At 42.6% G+C, this 19,465-nt stretch overlaps 1 protein-coding gene across 1 annotated transcript; it reads left to right on the top strand.

Moving 5' to 3' along the window:
• The first annotated feature begins 1,762 nt into the window (after nt 1-1,762).
• lacc1 (laccase (multicopper oxidoreductase) domain containing 1) lies at nt 1,763-12,117 on the top strand. Its single transcript, XM_041806554.1, has 5 exons — nt 1,763-2,402; nt 6,216-6,394; nt 9,205-9,370; nt 9,464-9,689; nt 11,418-12,117. The coding sequence occupies exons 1-5, from the start codon at nt 1,925-1,927 to the stop codon at nt 11,602-11,604; spliced, it is 1,236 nt and encodes a 411-aa protein (XP_041662488.1). The 5' UTR covers nt 1,763-1,924; the 3' UTR covers nt 11,605-12,117.
• The last annotated feature ends 7,348 nt before the right edge of the window (nt 12,118-19,465 follow it).

Raw genomic sequence — 19,465 nt, 5'->3', positions numbered from 1 at the left:
CCCAGCTCTGAGTAGAGGATCAGGTCTGTCTGTCTGAACCAGATTTAGAGCTCTTCTACTTCACCTCAATGACCCTGTACCCCCCCAGCTCTGAGAGGATCAGGTCTGTCTGTCTGAACCAGATTTAGAGCTCTTCTACTTCACCTCAATGACCCTGTACCCCCCCAGCTCTGAGAGGATGAGGTGTGTCTGTCTGAACCAGATTTAGAGCTCTTCTACTTCACCTCAATGACCCTGTACCCCCCCAGCTCTGAGAGGATCAGGTCTGTCTGTCTGAACCAGATTTAGAGCTCTTCTACTTCACCACAATGACCCTGTACCCCCAGCTCTGAGAGAGGATCAGGTCTGTCTGTCTGAACCAGATTTAGAGCTCTTCTACTTCACCACAATGACCCTGTACCCCCCCAGCTCTGAGAGGATCAGGTCTGTCTGTCTGAACCAGATTTAGAGCTCTTCTACTTCACCACAATGACCCTGTACCCCCCCAGCTCTGAGAGGATCAGGTCTGTCTGTCTGAACCAGATTTAGAGCTCTTCTACTTCACCTCAATGACCCTGTAGCCCCCCAGCTCTGAGTAGAGGATCAGGTCTGTCTGTCTGAACCAGATTTAGAGCTCTTCTACTTCACCACAATGACCCTGTACCCCAGCTCTGAGAGGATCAGGTCTGTCTGTCTGAACCAGATTTAGAGCTCTTCTACTTCACCTCAATGACCCTGTACCCCCCCAGCTCTGAGAGGATCAGGTCTGTCTGTCTGAACCAGATTTAGAGCTCTTCTACTTCACCTCAATGACCCTGTACCCCCCCAGCTCTGAGAGGATCAGGTCTGTCTGTCTGAACCAGATTTAGAGCTCTTCTACTTCACCTCAATGACCCTGTACCCCCCCAGCTCTGAGTAGAGGATCAGGTCTGTCTGTCTGAACCAGATTTAGAGCTCTTCTACTTCACCACAATGACCCTGTACCCCCCCAGCTCTGAGTAGAGGATCAGGTCTGTCTGTCTGAACCAGATTTAGAGCTCTTCTACTTCACCCCAATGACCCGGTACCCCCGCCCCCCAGCTCTGAGAGGATCAGGTCTGTCTGTCTGAACCAGATTTAGAGCTCTTCTACTTCACCACAATGACCCTGTACCCCCCCAGCTCTGAGAGGATCAGGTCTGTCTGTCTGAACCAGATTTAGAGCTCTTCTACTTCACCACAATGACCCTGTACCCCCCCCCCCCAGCTCTGAGAGGATCAGGTCTGTCTGTCTGAACCAGATTTAGAGCTCTTCTACTTCACCACAATGACCCTGTACCCCCAGCTCTGAGAGGATCAGGTCTGTCTGTCTGAACCAGATTTAGAGCTCTTCTACTTCACCACAATGACCCTGTACCCCAGCTCTGAGAGGATCAGGTCTGTCTGTCTGAACCAGATTTAGAGCTCTTCTACTTCACCACAATGACCCTGTACCCCAGCTCTGAGAGGATCAGGTCTGTCTGTCTGAACCAGATTTAGAGCTCTTCTACTTCACCACAATGACCCTACCCCCAGCTCTGAGAGGATCAGGTCTGTCTGTCTGAACCAGATTTAGAGCTCTTCTACTTCACCACAATGACCCTGTACCCCCCCCCCCCCAGCTCTGAGAGGATCAGGTCTGCAGCAGTGAACTTTAAACTCTCAGGGTTTCCTTCTGTCAGCACAAACAGGAGTTTCCAGTCCACGTCAGGAGTTTCCAGAGTGGGCGGGGCCGAACTACAATGGGGCGGGACCGGGAAGTGCAGAGAGAGCTGCCGTTTCAGTTTGATAACTATGATGAAGAGTGCAGGAGGAGGGAGAAGGGCTGAAGGCAGTCTGCTGACCGACAGAGAACAGAAGTACAGGGAGAAGCACTACCGGAAGTAAACAGCCGCTGTTTGTTTCCATTTGTACCCGGTAACGCCGTCATGTCTGAGCTCGTGCTCGTTGACCTCATCCACTCCTGCCCCACGTGCACAGGCGAGTCTCCGCTGCCGTCCTCGCGGGTCTTCTTGCTGTGCGGTAACAGTTACCGGGACTCCGACTACCTCTCAGAGCTCATCTCCTGCAGTGACAGCAACAGTGACAGCGCATGCGTGCTGGACTCGGACACCACAGCGGAGTGCCTGTTACGGTTCAAACAGACCGCGGACCAACTGGACGTGAGCTCGGTCTGCGTCGTGACGTCACCGTGGGGCAAAGACGTGCTGCAGGTGTTCCAGAAACAGCTGTTCACCCCCGTCTACACCTTTGAGTACAAACTGGTGGACCTCACCTGTCCGAGCTGCAGAGACTCCGCCCACAAGCCCTCATCTAGTGACATAGAAGAGGAAGTGGCGACGCTGATGCAGCAGCTTCCCGCGCTAAGAGGAGAGATATCTGTCCTCAGGTCTACTCTGATACCAGGTCAGTTAAAGATTACATCTATCTCACATACATCAGGGGTTCTCAACAGGTGGGTTGGGACCCTGAGTGGGCCATGGAGCTGTTTTCAGAGGGCCCAAAATAAATGACTGGAAAAAGTGGAGGCAGGTGCCTTTTTCTTTATTTTTATTACACATTTGTCACACTTTAATGTCTCAGATCATCAAACCAATGTCAATATTAGACAAAGATAAGTTGAGTTAATACAAAAGTCAGTTTTTAAATGATTATTTCATTTGTTAAGAGAAATGGCCATCCAAACCTACGTGACCCTATGTGAAAAAGTCATCACCCCCTTGTTAAATAATGAATTAACTGTGATTAACCTCATTTTTAGTAAAGCTGAGTTTCAGGCTGACTATCCACACCTAGACCTGATTACTGCCAGACCTGTTGAATGAATAAATCCCTTAAATAGAACCGGTCTGACAAAGAGAAGCAGGCTGAAAGATCTCCAACACATCATGGAACCGTGAGACTGGGCAACAATGGCATCATGGGAGAGTTCAAGGCCAAAACCACTGCTGAGCAAAATGAACACAAAGGCTCGTCTCACATTTGACTACAAACATCCTGATGATCCCCAAGACTTCTGGGAAATATTCTGAGGACTGACCAGACAGAAGAGGAACTTTCTGGAAGGTGTGCGTCCCGTTCCATCTGGAGTCAAACTAACACAGCATTTCATCAGAAGAACATCAGACCAGCAGTCAGACATGGTGGTGGTAGTGTGATGGTCTGGACCAGGACCAGGTCCTGGACCACTAGAACCATGAATTCTGCTCTCCAGCAGAAAATCCTGAAGGAGAATGTCCGGCCATCAGTTCATGACCTCAAGATCAAGCACACCTGGGTTATGGAGCAGGACCATGATCCCAAACACACCAGCAAGTCCACCCCTGAATGGACTAAAAACTACATGATGGTTCTGGAGTGGTCTAGTCAAAGTCTGGACTTATATCAGACTGAAATGCTGTGGTGTGACCTTAACCCTTTGGGCGCCAGAGTTTGTTCAAGAAAATATTCCATTTTGGTATTAAGGTTTCAAAAGGCCGTAGCTTGAAAGTGGTTAGAGAAAAAGGCCTACTGTAAATGAGAAAAATCTTCAGTATGACCCAAAGTTTGTGCTGGGAGTAAATTCACTTATCTAATTTGCATATTCTGACATCACCAGGCAGCCTCTACCGCCATTGGCTGTGCGTCTCTTCCTCCACGGTGTGTTTGATTCACAAGCTCCGTCAATATTTGCGGTGTTTTGACACCCCCAGATACCCCCACCATGTCCCCACGTCCCCACACCGGGGCATCCATCGATCATTCCCACCCCGGTGGGTGGTAATGCACGGTGGGGCAAAGCATCAGCTGCACTGCGTGTGGACTGTGATGATGCATGGAGTGCCTGTTGGTGCCAACTGATGAACCGTCAGTCTCTCTCATGGTCTGACCAGACAACTGAAAGTCACGTCAGAGGGTAAATATTCCTCTATTCCTTCCGGCTTTATGAGGATTCTCACTACAGTTCGCTCTCTTTCTCTCTGGTATGCTCTGACTCGTCTCATCGAGCGGGGGTGCGTCTTTCAAACTCTATAAACTCCCAAACTTTGAATAGAAACATACCCAAAAAGACTAGATATTTGCTGCTAGAGCCGGTTTAATTCAGCAATGTTGCTTGTCGCAATTTTGCGACTTTGGCGCTTAAGAGGTTAAACGGGTTGTTCATGCTGGAAAACCCTCTGATGTGGCTGAATGAAAACTATTCTGCGGAGAAGAATGGGACAACATTCCTCCACAGTGATGTTAGAGACTCACTGACAGTTATCACAAATGCTTGCTTCAGTTGTTGCTGCCAAGGATGGAACAACCAGTTATTAGGTTTAGGGGGAGTGACTGTTTCACAGAGGACCAGGTAGGTTTGGATAGATTTACCCTCAATAAATGAAATCATCATTTAAAACCTGACTTTAGTATTTACTCAGGTTATCTGTGTCTAATATTAACATTAGGTAGAGCAGCGGTTCTCAACCTTTTCAGCCCACGACCCCCAAAATAAAGGTGCAAGAGACCGGGGACCCCCACAGTACCTGAATGTGGTTGAACAGCCATGAACATTCTTGAATAGTCATGTGCAGAAATGCTGTCCGTAAGGGGGGATAAAGGGGGAGGTTTCTGGGACCCAGCCAAACTGGGGGCCATGGAAGTCAGCAAAACCATGGTCCACTGTAAAGTTAAGCTGTGAAAACCATATTTTATATTTGACCTAGAAATAACCACTTTTATCCAAAGCAAATGTCTTTATTTATTCATTTAGCCTTTTTTAAATGAAATCATTTTTGTTAAAAACATAGGATGGAAATGTGATATGAACTGGCAAAAATGGGTTAACTGTGGTTAAAATGGACAAAAAGTGGTGTAAAAAGTGTTTGATAGAGGCAATAATGGGTCAACAGAGGCAACAATAGGCAGAAAGTTGCATGATTTGGTTCAAGTGGCAAAAACAGGCAGAAAAAGTTGGTTAAAAATGGACAACAATGGGTTTTAAGTGGCAAATATGTGCTAAAATTTGCAAAATTGGTTTTAAAAGTGATGAAAAGGGGTTAAATTTGGTGTAATTGGTGTAAAGTGGCAAAAGTGTAATTTAAAAAATATTCTTTTTTTTTTTTTTTTTTTTTAAAGACGGGTGACCCCCTCTCAGTGTCTCATGACCCCCAAGGGGGTCCCAACCCCAAGGTTGAGAAGCACTGAGGTAGAGGATCTGAAACATTTAAGTGTGACAAATATGCAGAAAAATAAGAAATCAGGAAGTGGTAATACTTTCCCAGCGCTGTAGATAAACTTTATGGAGAGCAGATTTTATTTAAGTCCTCTGTTCTAAACAAGAAGAGATCTACAGAGCGAAACAGAAGCCTGGTCTCTGATGTTGTCACTTAGGTGATTATTTTTGGGAAAACCTGATTTATTTTGCCTGTACTACCGTTAACAGTGTGAGTGTAGTTGGTTTGTATTTAGTGAGTCTTTCTAATGTGCAGGTGAAGAATCAGATATCAGTAATTTCACCAGTTTTGGGCGTTCAGGAGGTCAGCTTTTGTTCCCTTGGTATTAAAGTAGGTATCAGTACGGTCTGGTTTTTACCTGTATCCTATAGCACGAGTATTTAAAATTAAAAATGGCTCCTATCCATCCTGCCATCACACACTCTCTTGACTATATCCACTGTCCAAGTCTGTTTTCCATTAAAGATGCACATTATTGGATTTTTTCCTGATATTCACAGATTAATCTTGGCCGATATCTCTACTGATATAGAAATATGTATTTCAGACCTAAAACTGCAGTCTTTTGAACACATTTAATGTATCAGGATGAACACAGACACAGACTAGAGTACTGAAAACACACTTTGAAGTTTAATGATTAATGAACAGAGAAAAACACCATAACAGGCCTAGGTCTGTTGGTCCAGCCTAAATCTTTACAAACCTGTAAGTCTAAAAAGTACCGTTCATATACGCTGATACTCACAACCAAAACATTGGTTTTAAATATCAGCAGAAAGGTTGATATCTACCGATGTCAGGCCGATGATATCGTGCATCTCTATTTTCCATCACATCTGGTTCCACTGAAATTCAAGGAAAAGTAAAAGCCACAATGAAATGTTGTATAGCTGTGTGTGTGAAGTGACTTTAAAGAAATAAAAGTCCAACAAACAATGACTTTGTCACTGTAAAATCAGCTGGTTTGCTCAGGCCTTGGTGTGACGTAATAGTTCTTGGTGTTTTTGGGTCTTTCTCTCAGAATGTTTCGGTCACGGCTTCTCCACCCGTGGCGGCGGCGTGTCCTCCATCTCCACCATGTCCTCACTGAACCTGTTCAACAGCAGTAGGAGGAGGGACTCTGTTGCCGCGGTGACGGAGAACAGACGCCGTCTGGCCCTCCATGCTGGTTTCCCCGCTCAGCAGCTCCGTCTGGTCAAGGTACCAAACTGTGTTAATGAATCCTCCTGCAGAAGCATCACCGTTTTCTTCTTCTACAAATCTTTTTCTAAATGATCAGTTTTATTGTTTCTGCATTTTCAAGAAATTATTTTTTAGTTTTTATTTTAGCTTTTTGTCATGCACCTAAACACCAGCAGGATGTCTGCTGGGTCTTTGAAAGTGTAAGAAGTTGATAAATAAATTTAATGACAATAAAGGCTTTTAAAAGTTTGAAATAGTCTTAAATGGAAGACCATAAGGTCTTCAATATTGTAGCTGTTTTCAGTTTTTAAAGGTCTGTTTTGGGGCTTTTTGACTTTACAGTAGAGACAGGACAGTGGATAGAGCTGGAAACAGGGATGAGAGGACTGAGATTCTGATGGACTCCTCCAGATCTGATGTCAGTCTGCACGCTTATTCATGTTGTGGCCTGCTGAGCTATCAGTGCGTCCTTAAAGGTCACATATTTGACCCCTTTAAGACAAGTTTAAAAACACTCCAGTATTGGATTTCTGCATGTCTAAAAACTCCTCTGTTTCAGCCCTGCTCAGATCCAGCTGTTTCTGTGTCTGTGGCTTTAAATGTTAATGAGCTGTCTGACTCCGCCTCTCTCAGGAAATGGATGTGGCTTTCCTAAACCTCAGGAGACGAGGGCGGAACTTTCTTCCAAGCAGGGAGGGCCAACTGAACCTGGGGGCGGGGCTAACTCCCCACATGACATCATGATGGGGAAAATCTGAGAACGGCTTGTTTCAGCACACATTTTCTGAGAGGTGGAGGGGGTGGAGGGTTCTGATTCTAAAGGGGATACTGGACAGGCCAGGGGCACAGATTTTTGTTAGAAAAACCTGAAAAAGTGTATTTTGCACAATATGTGACCTGCAAAGCTGTGCAGCATCTGAAGATAACGGAGCGATGTATTCATGTGTGCAGGTAAATGTAAATTGTCTGAGAAGCAGTTGGAGGAGATGTGAGCGCTAGAACTGCACAGGTGATCTAATTCCAACCCTAATGTCAGGCTGTGCACTGATAAAAGGCCTGAGTTATTTCAGTATTCAGTACTGTTTGATATTTTTGGAAAATATTTGGATATTTTGAAAGCAGTTCTTTAAAAACTTTAGGATTTGTATTTTTAGCTCTTAGATATTTGTAGAAACAGAAACTTCTAAACTACCACTATTCTCTGCCTTTTGACGATAGCCAAGCAGGTCGACTCATGACTCCATTTATGGATTATAACATAATAGCAGCATAGTCCATTCTAATCACAATCACACATTAACAGTGAATCATGCAGCATTAGTGGGAGCCACAGCTGAGGCTGACAGCTGCTAACAATGAGCTGGATTTTACAAAGAAAAAGCAGCTTTAGTGTGAATACCGTTTATAGTCTGATCACATGACTCTCCGTCTCACTCGTCTCCATGTCATTTCATTGATAAATCCGTTCTGAAAGTGTGCTGAGCGGACTATATTTTTGTTCCTTTGTGACTTCATATCTATGGACTCCGCGGAGGCAACCGTCTTCCGCTTCGCGTCGGACGGTTCACACCTCCGCGTCGTCCATCAGTCCCTGATAATTGGACACCTCGTCGGGCATTAACATCACATTTACTTTAATATTTCAAAATAGCAAAAGAAATACAGTTTAAAATACTGACTGGTCGGTTTGCTATTTGAATAAAGTGGAAATGACAAGAATTGAAATCGTTATCCTAAGTTGAATGACAAAGTTTTCATGTCTGTAATATTTGTCTGTTCATCCCTACTGCCTTCCGTTTATCACATGTATGACATGTTTGAATTTTATGGTTTAAATCGGGGCTATCAAAGGTACAGTCAAGTTATTCACTTGTTCTGATGAGCAGTCAACAGGTGCGTCACTTTAAATGAAGTTTACGCAAAGCATTGTGGGTCATCTTTCCGTCTCTCCTTTGGTAAAGGATGGTCCAGTGTTTCCTGGGCTAAAGGAGATAAAAAGGAAACAATGAAGCTTCTTTTTTATTTTTCAGTTGGAGAATTGGAACGGCCTCTATCATGGGTCGTTTCACTCAGTTAGGAACCTTCCTAAGCAAAATTGACTATTCAAACGGACCCCAGGCCCCTCCTCCGTCTGTGTTCTCCGCCTCAGTAACTGATCCTAGACCCAGCTTATACTGCCACCTGCTGGCTCCTCATGTGATGCACAGTCCCTCTGACAGGAAGTTTCACTAAATTAGTGAACAACAAACAAAGAACTGGAGAAGATATTCAATTAAAGTCCACAAACCTTACACTTGATTCTGTTTAACTCTTTATGCTCTGTTGTCCATAAAGGATGATTTATACGCTGGCTGTTTTACCATCTTTAATGAATTTAGAGAATGGAAATACCTGATCATTTTATGTTTGAGAACGTAAAAGTTTTATGGCTCAATCTACTGATAAAAAGAAATACACAACAAGCTGTCCTTAATGCCATTAAAAAGACAAACTAGCTGTCTGGATTTCTACCTCTGTATCTCTGAGGCTGTCCTGATGTAAACATGCCTCCTTTTTAGTCACAGGAGAATAAACTGCCCGGTGGTGCTCCATCTAGTGGTCAACAGAAGCTGCTACTATCCTCAGCTCTTTTTGCCCTCTAGGCCTCAGTGAGGTCACATGACTAAAAGCTATGAATCAGAACTGGTGGTCTGTGTGATTTCTTCTCCCCTTGTTGGTTCTTCTTCTATTGTTGATGGATATTACAGCGTTCCTGAGGAGTGATGGAGGGACAGGAGGCAGAATATGGCCTCAGGTCTCAGTGTTCACAGGTGTGCTCTCATCTCCAGGTGAACCACGCCTCTGATGTTTGGGTTCTGGGGAAAGAGGAGCCGGAGAGTTATGACGCCATGGTAACCAACTGGACCGGGGTGGTTTTAGCCGCCCCGGGCGCTGACTGCATGCCGATCCTGTTCGCCGACCCGGTGGCTAAAGTAATTGGAGTCGCACATGCAGGTTGGTACTTAAAGTAGCGTTACGTTTCTGTAGGAAAATATCCTTTCATCATGCTTGTACCTGAATAGACGTGTGCACTTTTGTTTATATCAGGATGGAAAGGCACTCTGATGGGGGTTGCCATGGCAACAGTGGAGGCCATGATGACAGAGTTTGGTTGCCGTGTGAGGGACATCCTGGTTGCCGTGGGACCGTCAGTGGGGGCGTGTTGTTTCACTTTGTATAAAGAACAAGCGGTCGACTTTTACAACATCCACCCCAACTGTGTGCCTGATCCAGAGTCAGACTCGCCGCATGTCAACATCCGGCTCGCCAACAGGTACGAAACATCCGAGTATAACATGATAGAAGACAGCAGGTACAGCTAAATGGACGGATGGATGATGAATGTGTTTTAATAAGGAACCCTGTCCGTCATAGATGTACCTGTCCTCTCTTTGTGGCAAACCCTGTGTTATGAGATCCAGGATAAAATACTGAGTATTGAAAAGTTACAAGGACTGTTTGATTCCTGTCTGTCTTCAATCTGCAGCTCCTTACTCACTCGTATCTGCTGTAGTGTTAGGGTTAGTGGTTTCCTGTCAGGCAGCGAGAACTGAGAGCATAACAATCTACTGCTTTAAGCAACCCCCCTTAGATGTGTGTAAATGTGCCTGCTGTATTTTAGAAAAGAACAGAGAGAGAAGCTGTGTCGACTCAGACTCACTACGGGAGCCTCGTGTGGTCCGAAGAAAAAACCCTCCTGAAAATATGTCCTCAATAATCCCACAAGATAAAGAAATAATTTAAATCCTCGAAAATGTGTAAGGTTACTCCAGCAGTTTTAGTGACAAAGTCCCACCAGAGGTCAAGATATGGTTTTAAAAAACCTTTTTATTTTATTTGCAGCTCAGTGAAAAGTGCATCAATTCACTCAAAAAGCCAGGTTGTGAATCAAGTTGTGAGATTTAACAGATTATATGCAAAAGTAAATTCATCACCAACAAAAATGGATTACATGAACATTTTAAATGATTCCACAGATGAAAAATGATGTAAAAATCAATTTAGAAACAAAAACAAACATATTGGTTCAACATGAGAATCTAGGTACCAAAAATTCAAAAATGGTCCATAACCCTCATGAGTTGAAACCACAAAAGATAGCTTTTGGTTAAATTTAGTTCTCCATCCTGGACCATATAAACTGTTTTCTCCAATGGGCTGACGCTACCTTCAGTGAGTAAAATACCAGCATGGGCCTCCCTGACTTTTAATGGCTGTTGGTAGAACTTGTTAGCTTCCAGTTTAACCTTCTTGTTGCAGATAAGTTTCCTTTCAGCTTACAGGTAGTAACTACCCTTAACTGGTTTGTTCACCGGTCAGAGTTATCACACATCACCCACAGAAGGTCTCAGGACCGAAGAACAGGTACACACCAATCAAGCCAACAGGCTGGAGTCTGCAAGAGACCCGATGGGCAACCAGGGGCCCCTTTTCTACACCTGGTTCCCCTGACGTATCGTCATGGAAAGTCCCGCCCTTTCGAGTTGAACTTCAGTCACAGTTTTGAAGTTCTTGGAAACCAAGAGTTCACCAAGTTCACAGAAACTCAGAGTTCAAAAGTTCACCCAGAAAGTCCCTTGTTGTTTTGTCCTTCACTGTCTTTCTAAGATGGCGATGCAGAAGAAGCCTCAGCGTGCTTTTTGGCCTTCACACTTCTTCTGTCAGCAAGGTTTCGGCTCTGCAGCAGCAACCTATTCATAGACGTGTGCACATACAAAACTAGAGAAGCTTTATTTCTGCATATGAATTGAAAATTGTTTTTTCAATTAAAATAATTTAATAATTTTCTCAACACCTGTAACCAGTAGTCATCCAGGTATGTTTATTAATAACATGCTTTGAAATGAGCATGCTCAGTGGCGTGTTAATGGCTCCGTTTCTGCCATCAGTGAATCTTGATGAACTGCTGTGTGGGTCTCCTCCTAGTGTTTTATCATTCCTAACGTTAACCCTGTATTCTGCGTTATCGATGAGGTAATCAATACTTCCTGTCCCTCCTCAGACTCCTCCTCCAGGGCAGCGGCGTCCTCCCGGAGAACATCCATGATGACACAGTGACGGAGCGTCCATCTGTGACTCCCTGCACTTCCTGTCACCCTGAACTCTTCTTCTCTCACCGCAGAGACGGGATGGAGTTTGGCACCCAGGTGGGATACCTGTGGATCAGAGAGACGGAGGGACTGGTGTGACTCCGCCCTCTTAAAGGAGGCAGGTGGACTGGAGACTCAGGGAACAGCTGATTGGACAGTTTGTGATGTTCATAGAAACTAAGATTGATGTAATTTTCAATTCTTTGATACTATTTGATAGATTCTCTTTTAATGATTGCTGATTTAGAATAGCAGTGAAGAAAATGTCGGATTTTCTCTGGTATTTTAACTTAAAAACTTCTGTGTCAAAAGGAGAGCGCTCTGAGAGTCGGCTCACTTTTTTGAGATTATTTTTGGAGCTTTTTTGCCTTTACTTGGACAGAACAGCCTCCACAAACTGGCGCCTGCACAACACTTCAGAACAGTCTGTAGTCCCTCAGGTGGTTTTGGCTTCTCACTGAGACATTAAAGTCATGATTTAGTCTCTGATGCAGAGGCAGACTTTACCTTTAGGCACAGTAGGCTCTGCCCGGTCACCAGCTACCAGGGGGGTTAGGGGTCGACTACTCAACTCTTTCTGTAATGTAAATAAAATGCAAAGATTTCTGTGAATTATGACATCTTTTTTATTTTTTCATTTAAAAACATCAACATTTTAGAATGAATATTCAACAGATTTATGATCACATAGATATATTTGGCCACATTTTGAGAGGTCTGGGTTTGTAAAACATGACTAAAAAACATCAAAATGGAAAAAGTATAGTTTTCCTTTGAGGAAATTGTCATTTTTTGTTATTGAAATCAACGAGCAAACTTCATGTGGTTACCAGACGTCTATTTAGAGTCTTCAGTGGGCCTTTTGAATCCTCTTTTGATATTTCTATACATTAACACTGCACAACAGTCGTTTCTGATTGTCTTTTACATCAAGTTACAAGAAGAAGTTTCTTTGCTAAAAAGAATCTGAAAGGGTAGAACAATAGAGATGAAGGGGCCTATGCCTGAGTTTGCCTAAGGCCCCAAAATCACTTAATCATAGGAAAACCATTTGAGCCTACAGCGCTGTGAAAAAGTTTTTGCCCCCTTTCTGATTGACGGTCACACTGAGGCCATCATGAGTAAAGATAAGGCAGACGTGCTAATTTTGGCAGCTATTAAGCAGCTAGGTAAACAAAAGTACATCTTCCTCAATGCGCCATGCCTCATAAAATACAGTATCAAATTACAGTACACATTAAGGATGAGTACTATGCTTGCTGTAAAGATAATCAGTGGATCCAAATCTGAATGAGATGAATTGAACGTACAAAGGCAGCGAAACTGGCCAGAAGGGCGCATCTCCTCTCCGTCCTCCGCCACATCCTAGCCCTTCTCTGACCGATCTGCTTCCTCAGACGAGCTGCCTCCTCTTTGGTGGCGATGTACAGGATGCCGACGGCAATGACAAGCTGGACTCTCTTCATGTTGAATTGATTCTTGATTGGATTTGATAGCTGGATTAAATTTGATTAGTTTGATCAGATTTGAGTAGTTTAAATTCAGGTAAGATAAAGCAAGTAAATCTGTATTTTTCTCCTAAACCAACGCCCGTTTTTCCCACCGTTGGTTGGCTATTTGTACCCAGGAAGATCCAACTATATTAACATATAAATTATTTTACAATGAATAAAAAATGAGACAGGGCTGTGATTTATATCATATTTTATTTTTATTTTTTCCAACAGTAGGATCGTTCTGTGGACTCCCGTACCCCTGAAGTCCGAACTTTGGGACGAACTTGCCAAGTCCGAATTTCCAGAGAATGCAAGTTCGAACTTGTGAACTTTGAATTGAGAAACAGGTCTGGAGTGCCACATCCATTTCCTGAGAGGGGTGTGGTCAGGGGTGGAGTCAGACAGGACATTAACATTTAAAGCCACAGACACAGAAACAGCTCTTTCTGAGTAGGGTTGAAACAGAGGGCTCTTTAGACATGCAGAATCCAATACTGGAGTGTTTTTTCAGCAACAAACTTCACAGGCATGTTTTGGGGACCTCTGAGACCGAAATAAACTTGTCTTAAAAGGGTTAAATATGTCCCTTTAAGAAACCTGATTGTGTTTCTGCAAGAAGGTTTGAAATTCCTGTCTGGAGATGAGAGAAAAAATAGTTTCTAAGGGTAATGGGTCTTCTATTCTCAATTAATCTGGGGTCTTTATTTAGTTTTGGAATTGAGACGATTGCTCCTGGGCTCATTGAGGGTGGGAGGATGCAGCTTTCAAACATTTCTGAGATGACCTGGTGCAGTAGTTCTCTCATATTCTCCCAAAAATGTTTGCAAAAATCTCCTGTCAAGCCATCCGAGCCAGGGGCTTGGTTTGAAGAGAGGTGTTTGACTGCTGCATCAAGCTCTTCTATTGTTATTTGATCTTCACGTGTTTCTCTAAAGTCATCCTCCACTTTAGGAAGTGGGCAGCAGAGTTTAACACTCGGTCAGCGAGAGCAACGCAGGACTCCAAAGAGCCAAACTGTGGTGTCTCACTTCCTTATTATCCAAACTTCACCTGAGACCTAAATAGTATTAACAGTCTTTTAAGCCTGTTTGATGGGAGCTCCATTCATGAGACATCATGAATCTTCTAAACCTTCATGAATCAGGAGGTTTTTCTGATGTCATACTGTCTGCATGTGAAGAAAACAACTGATAGAAGTTTAGCAAAGCAGAAATAAACCCAGCTTTAATTAACAAACCAAACACTCCTTAGAGAAAAATATATACAGTGCTTAACAAATGTATAAGCCCACCTGTCAAAAAAATGAGAAGACGTAAATATTTTAGAAATCCTTCAAAAACTTGTTTAAACTAAAAATGATATTGTTATTTATTTGGTAAATAACAAACTGAAACAACTAAACAGTCCTTTTTCACTCATAATAACCAAAAACTTCATATTGTGTGTGGCCTCCTTGGCCTTGATAACAGCTTCATTCTTGCTGCCGTTGTTTTTATGGACTTTTCCAAAGTCTCTTTTGTTATTGAGTTCCAAATAGTTTCTAGCTGTTCCCACAGACTTGCTTTAGATGAAACTTTTGTGCCATTAATCTTTGAATCTACTAAATCCCAAATTTGTTCAATAGGTTTCAAATCCAGACTTTGACTTGGCCAGTCCATCAGTTCCAGTACTCCAGATTCCTTTTTTTGGTCTAATAGTCTCTGCACAGCTTTGAAGTCTGCTTGGGGTCATTGTCTTGTTGGTATATGAACCCACGACCAATCAGATTCAGTCCAGAAGAGATTCCATGATGCACTAAGATGCTGTGGTAGACGTTCTTGTTCATGATACCGTCCATTTTCACTCATTTGCCCACGCCGTATCCACAAATGGAACCCCATACCATAATGGACTCTCCACCGTGTTTCACTGTGGGTGCATCTGGCATCAGAACCTTCTCCAGCTTTTCTGCAGACATAAACATGACGGTGCTGACCAAAGAGTTCAAACTTGGACTGGTCCGTCCAGAGTACCTTCTTCCAGTCATCAACAGTCCAGTGTTTGTGCTCCCTGGTAAATCTGAGACCTTTCTGGATGTTTGCAGGCCTCAATAATGGCTTCTTAGCAGCTATTCTTCCCTTTAAGCCTTGTTCCCTCAGTCGTCTGCTTATGGTCATTCTGGAGACTTTCTCAGACTCTGATGTAGAAGCATTCATCTCTGTCTGAAGATCAGCAGTGGTCTTCCTTCTGTCTCTAGTACTTCAAATCTTTAGGTGTCTGACATCTGCTCTAGTTAACTTTGGTTTTCTGCCTCTTCCTTGGCACATTTTGTAAGTACCAGTCTGGGCAGCTGACTCCAAAGCAAACTTAACCACTCTGTGAGAACACTTTATGTCTTTCCCTGTCTGTCTCAGAGACCATCCAGCATCATGAAGTGCTTTAATGCGGACTATTTCATTTTCAGTCAGCTCTCCACGTTTTACCATTTTGAACAGGAATGAGGAATTTCAAACTAAATTCACCCAAATCTGAGCCGGCTCACTGGGCTTCTCTGAGAAGTCAGAAATGAATCAAGCATAACATTCAACCACTAAAACTCATTTTTCTCTTCAGGAATGACAGTAAATAACTATAATCTGACATGTTAATCAAAAAATAATAATGTGCTTTACTATTCAGTTTTTTCTGTAAATCAGTAAATTTGAAAATTCATGGATAACAATAATAATTCTATTTTAGCATTAAAAATATCATTTGGGTTAAAGAGCTTCTACATATTGGTGTATTAACCATTGCAGAAACACAAAAAAAGATTTTGGTAATTACCAATGCTGTTAATTTCGGGCAGCTGTGGCAGAAACCTGACTGTGGTTAGGGTTAGGGTGGTCTAATACATTTGTTAAGGACTGTAACTGTTCTGACGTGAGGGGCGTGGTCTCGACTGAGAAGGGTGTGGAATTGTGAGCGACAGCGTAGCAAAGAAGGCTCAGAGCCTTCCCAGTTATGTTGACTTTAGGAAACGTGGGTACTTTGAGATATATGACTCAGCACTACCTATACACTGTATTCACCTAAGTAGATGTAAATAAAGGGATGCTGAGGACAAAGTTAGCTTTTAAAAGCTGTTTTAGACAAATCTTGGCAATTATTCATCTATTTAAACATCAAAATATGTCAGATTTATCACCCTTACTTAAAGAATCAAAGTTTCCCACTTCTATATTGGACTGTGAATCCAGCGCAGGATCTTGATAACAATGGTGTCTTTCTCCTGCAGCAACCTGCAGGTGCGCAGGTAAGAAATGCTATTTTTAGAATCAGATAAGTGAAATAATTGTTCAAATGGTGATACAAGCATGAAATTTGGTACGTGTTCTCTTTAAAGCCTACTTAAAAAAAATTAAAAATGAAAAACCACTGGCCACGCACAAATCCAAGATGGTGGCCATTTTCCAAGATGGCCGACATGTCACACTGAGTGAGAAGAGTCTAGCTGCAGCCGCTACAAACCACGCTCCATACAAAACACGCCCAACGATCCATAGAATAAATTAACTCTAACACTAACCAGTGGAATATAAATGCTAAACCTAACCTAAAGCTAATTAAGGCCTAGCTAAACTAATCTAAATTAACCTTAAACTAAGCAAGTAGCACAAGTGAGCGTGATTTGTAGGGATCCGATCCAGAATCTGAGAACAGCCTGGCCTTTCAGCGGTGACCTTCTGTGTCAGTGATGGTGCTCTGGATGTTTATCTAGTCAGCGGTCTTCTCCATGATTGTGGTCGTGTGAACTGAACCAGAGTGAGAATGAAGGCTCAGGAAACTTTTGACTTTTCCACAATATTCTAACATTTACAGGTAGTGGGTTTGAGATTTTGTAAGCTGTAATAATCAAGATTAAAACAAAAAAAGTCTTGAAATATCTCAGTTTGCATGAGATGAATCTAGAGTTTATGAGAGTTGAACTTTGAAGTCGTTCACAGGAACAAAAATGCGCTTTTACTTGGTATTCTACTTTTTGAGCTGCACCTGTAAATGCTGCCCCCGCCGTTATCATTTCTAAATATAAACTCACAAACACTCATGTCTGGGATTCAGACAGCATTTATTTATTTTCTCTCATAGACAAATGTGTCAGAGTTGTCTTGATTTGTCTTAAAAAGCAGCCCTTTTATTAAAAAAGAAATAAACCATCCAGTTCAGGTACATGTTTGTGAGCTGACTCAGCAGAGGAAACATTAGAGACTTCACTGAAAACACTCTTAGAGTCAGTGGCCCCTCAGCCGTCACAGTAAACCATCTTCAGTACAATCAAATAAAGCCATCTGCAGAGGTGTGTCAATTAAAGGTGAAATGTTCCTTTAAATCATCGGTCCGCTCAGGCAGGCCACACACCAGGGGGTTGTTGACATTTTAAAAACGTGGGAGACCTAGACGATTCGATAACCGCTGGTGTGCTCGGCTGGCTGTTCTGCAGAAAGAGAAGGTGGTTGTAATCCTGGCTGAGATGAGGACAGGCTGATGTTCACTGCTGCTCTAGAAAAGCACGCTACATCAGGTGGGTGACACTTCCCAGCTCACTCTCACTGGCCATTGCCACCAGAGGGCGCCCCAGGAATCATAAACAGCACACGTATGATATTTATGATTCCTCTTTGAGGCTCTGACTAGAAGGAAAGTACCGTTCTCCACTGATGTAATCAAACCTAACACTAGCGGGTCTCAACTGGTCTAGCCCTGAGACCAGGTGCTCCATGATGAGAACTCATATTTGTCAATCAATCAGACGTAGGTAACACTTGAGGTGAATTAAGCCATAATTACCCTTTAATAAGCTGGCCTTTTACCAAGTCATAACTCAGAAATATGGTCACACTAAGGACAGATTAAGCTGGTACTATTGTCCTGATTTTAAGTCATTCCTCGTAACCCTGTGACAGTTCTCTGGTTTGTATTTCACCCTAACTCTAAAAAGATGAAGAAGAAATTACTCAGGAAGGACACACTTTGATTTAGTAAGCCAGAATAAAGAGATGACCAGAAACTCAGAGTTTCTGCTAACCAGCATGTGCCGCTCTATGGTCGGTCTGACAGGAAGTAAAAATCTTTATGGCCAAAATTTCTGTTTGAAAAATATGCCAATTACCAAATAAGTAAATAGTGAATCATTACATTTTATATTGTGTTACTAATAAGACGTGGTGCAAGCATTATTTACTATGAACTAAACTCAGCCGACTGGTGGGTCAGGACCCACTTTTGGGTCAAAAATCTCCTGGTGTGTAGCCGCTCTGCAGACTCTCATCCCTCCACACTGATCATATTTATGTCTGTAAACATGAAGCAAACGTTCTCTGACAAGCAGCTCTTTCCAAACAAACGGCTGACATGTCAGCATAAATAAAACCTGCATGTATAACTGTCAACACATTAATAAATAAGAGAGAAAAGTCCTTCAACATTAAGGCCAGTTCTTTTGTTCCCATCATCACACAGCTGCAGTTGATGAGCTAAAGACGCTACGATAAAAGCACAACAGAAGAAAAAAGAAAGGTAGTGTTTGATACGGAAGCCCAAAGAGGACATGTGCTCATAAATGACAGTATTTACTGTCATTTACTGAGCAAATTTACCACATACTCTGTATTACACGAAAATACCGATGCACTTCCTGGTTTTAGTAAGAGAGCCGAGCTGCAGACATAAATAACTGCATGCATAGTATCTGTAAAGCCCAGTTCAGGTTGTTAACGTTTTTTTCTGCATCTTTATCGTCATGAAAACACAGCTAAAAACTAAACTAAAAACTTTAGTTGCTCAGTCCGGTTGGAATGAAGAGAATTAATTTTTCATGTACAAATTCAGCTCCTACAGTCTTGAATTTCTCATCTATGAGCTCATATAGAGCTGTGTCTGCTGCTTGATTTGAGCTGTAACAGGTTGGTTCAGGCTGCTGCAACCATCGGCAGCGGTGGTCTAAATCAGTCTCGTCATCTCACTCATAGATAATCGGTATCAGAAACAATGAGGCATCTCTAGCATGGCTGCATGGCTGCTTTGGGCTTCCGTAGCTCAGTGTTTGTAGGTGAAAGTTTAATAAAGCTTCAGTGTTGACATTACCGTGGTGAACTTAAAGTTCAGAAAGATACAGTGCTTAACAAATGTATTAGACCACCCTAACCCTAACCAAAGTAAGGGTTATGCCACAGCTGCCCTAAATTAACAGCATTGGTAATTACCAAAATCATTTTTGATGTCTCTGCAATAGTTAATGTAGAAGCTCTTTAACCCAAATGATATTTTTAATGCTAAAATAGAATTATTATTTTCATCCATGAATTTACAAATTTACTGATTTACAGAAAACCTGAAAAAGCACATTATTATTTCTTGATGAATATGTCAAATTATAGTTATTTACTGGCATTCCTGAACAGAAAAATGAGTTTTAGTGGTTGAATGTTATGCTTGCTTAATTCCTG

Source organism: Cheilinus undulatus, linkage group 15 (assembly GCF_018320785.1).
Source record: "Cheilinus undulatus linkage group 15, ASM1832078v1, whole genome shotgun sequence".
NCBI lineage: Eukaryota > Metazoa > Chordata > Actinopteri > Labriformes > Labridae > Cheilinus > Cheilinus undulatus.
The sequence above is the reverse complement of the archived record's forward strand: the minus strand, read 5'-3'. Positions and strand labels throughout refer to the sequence as shown.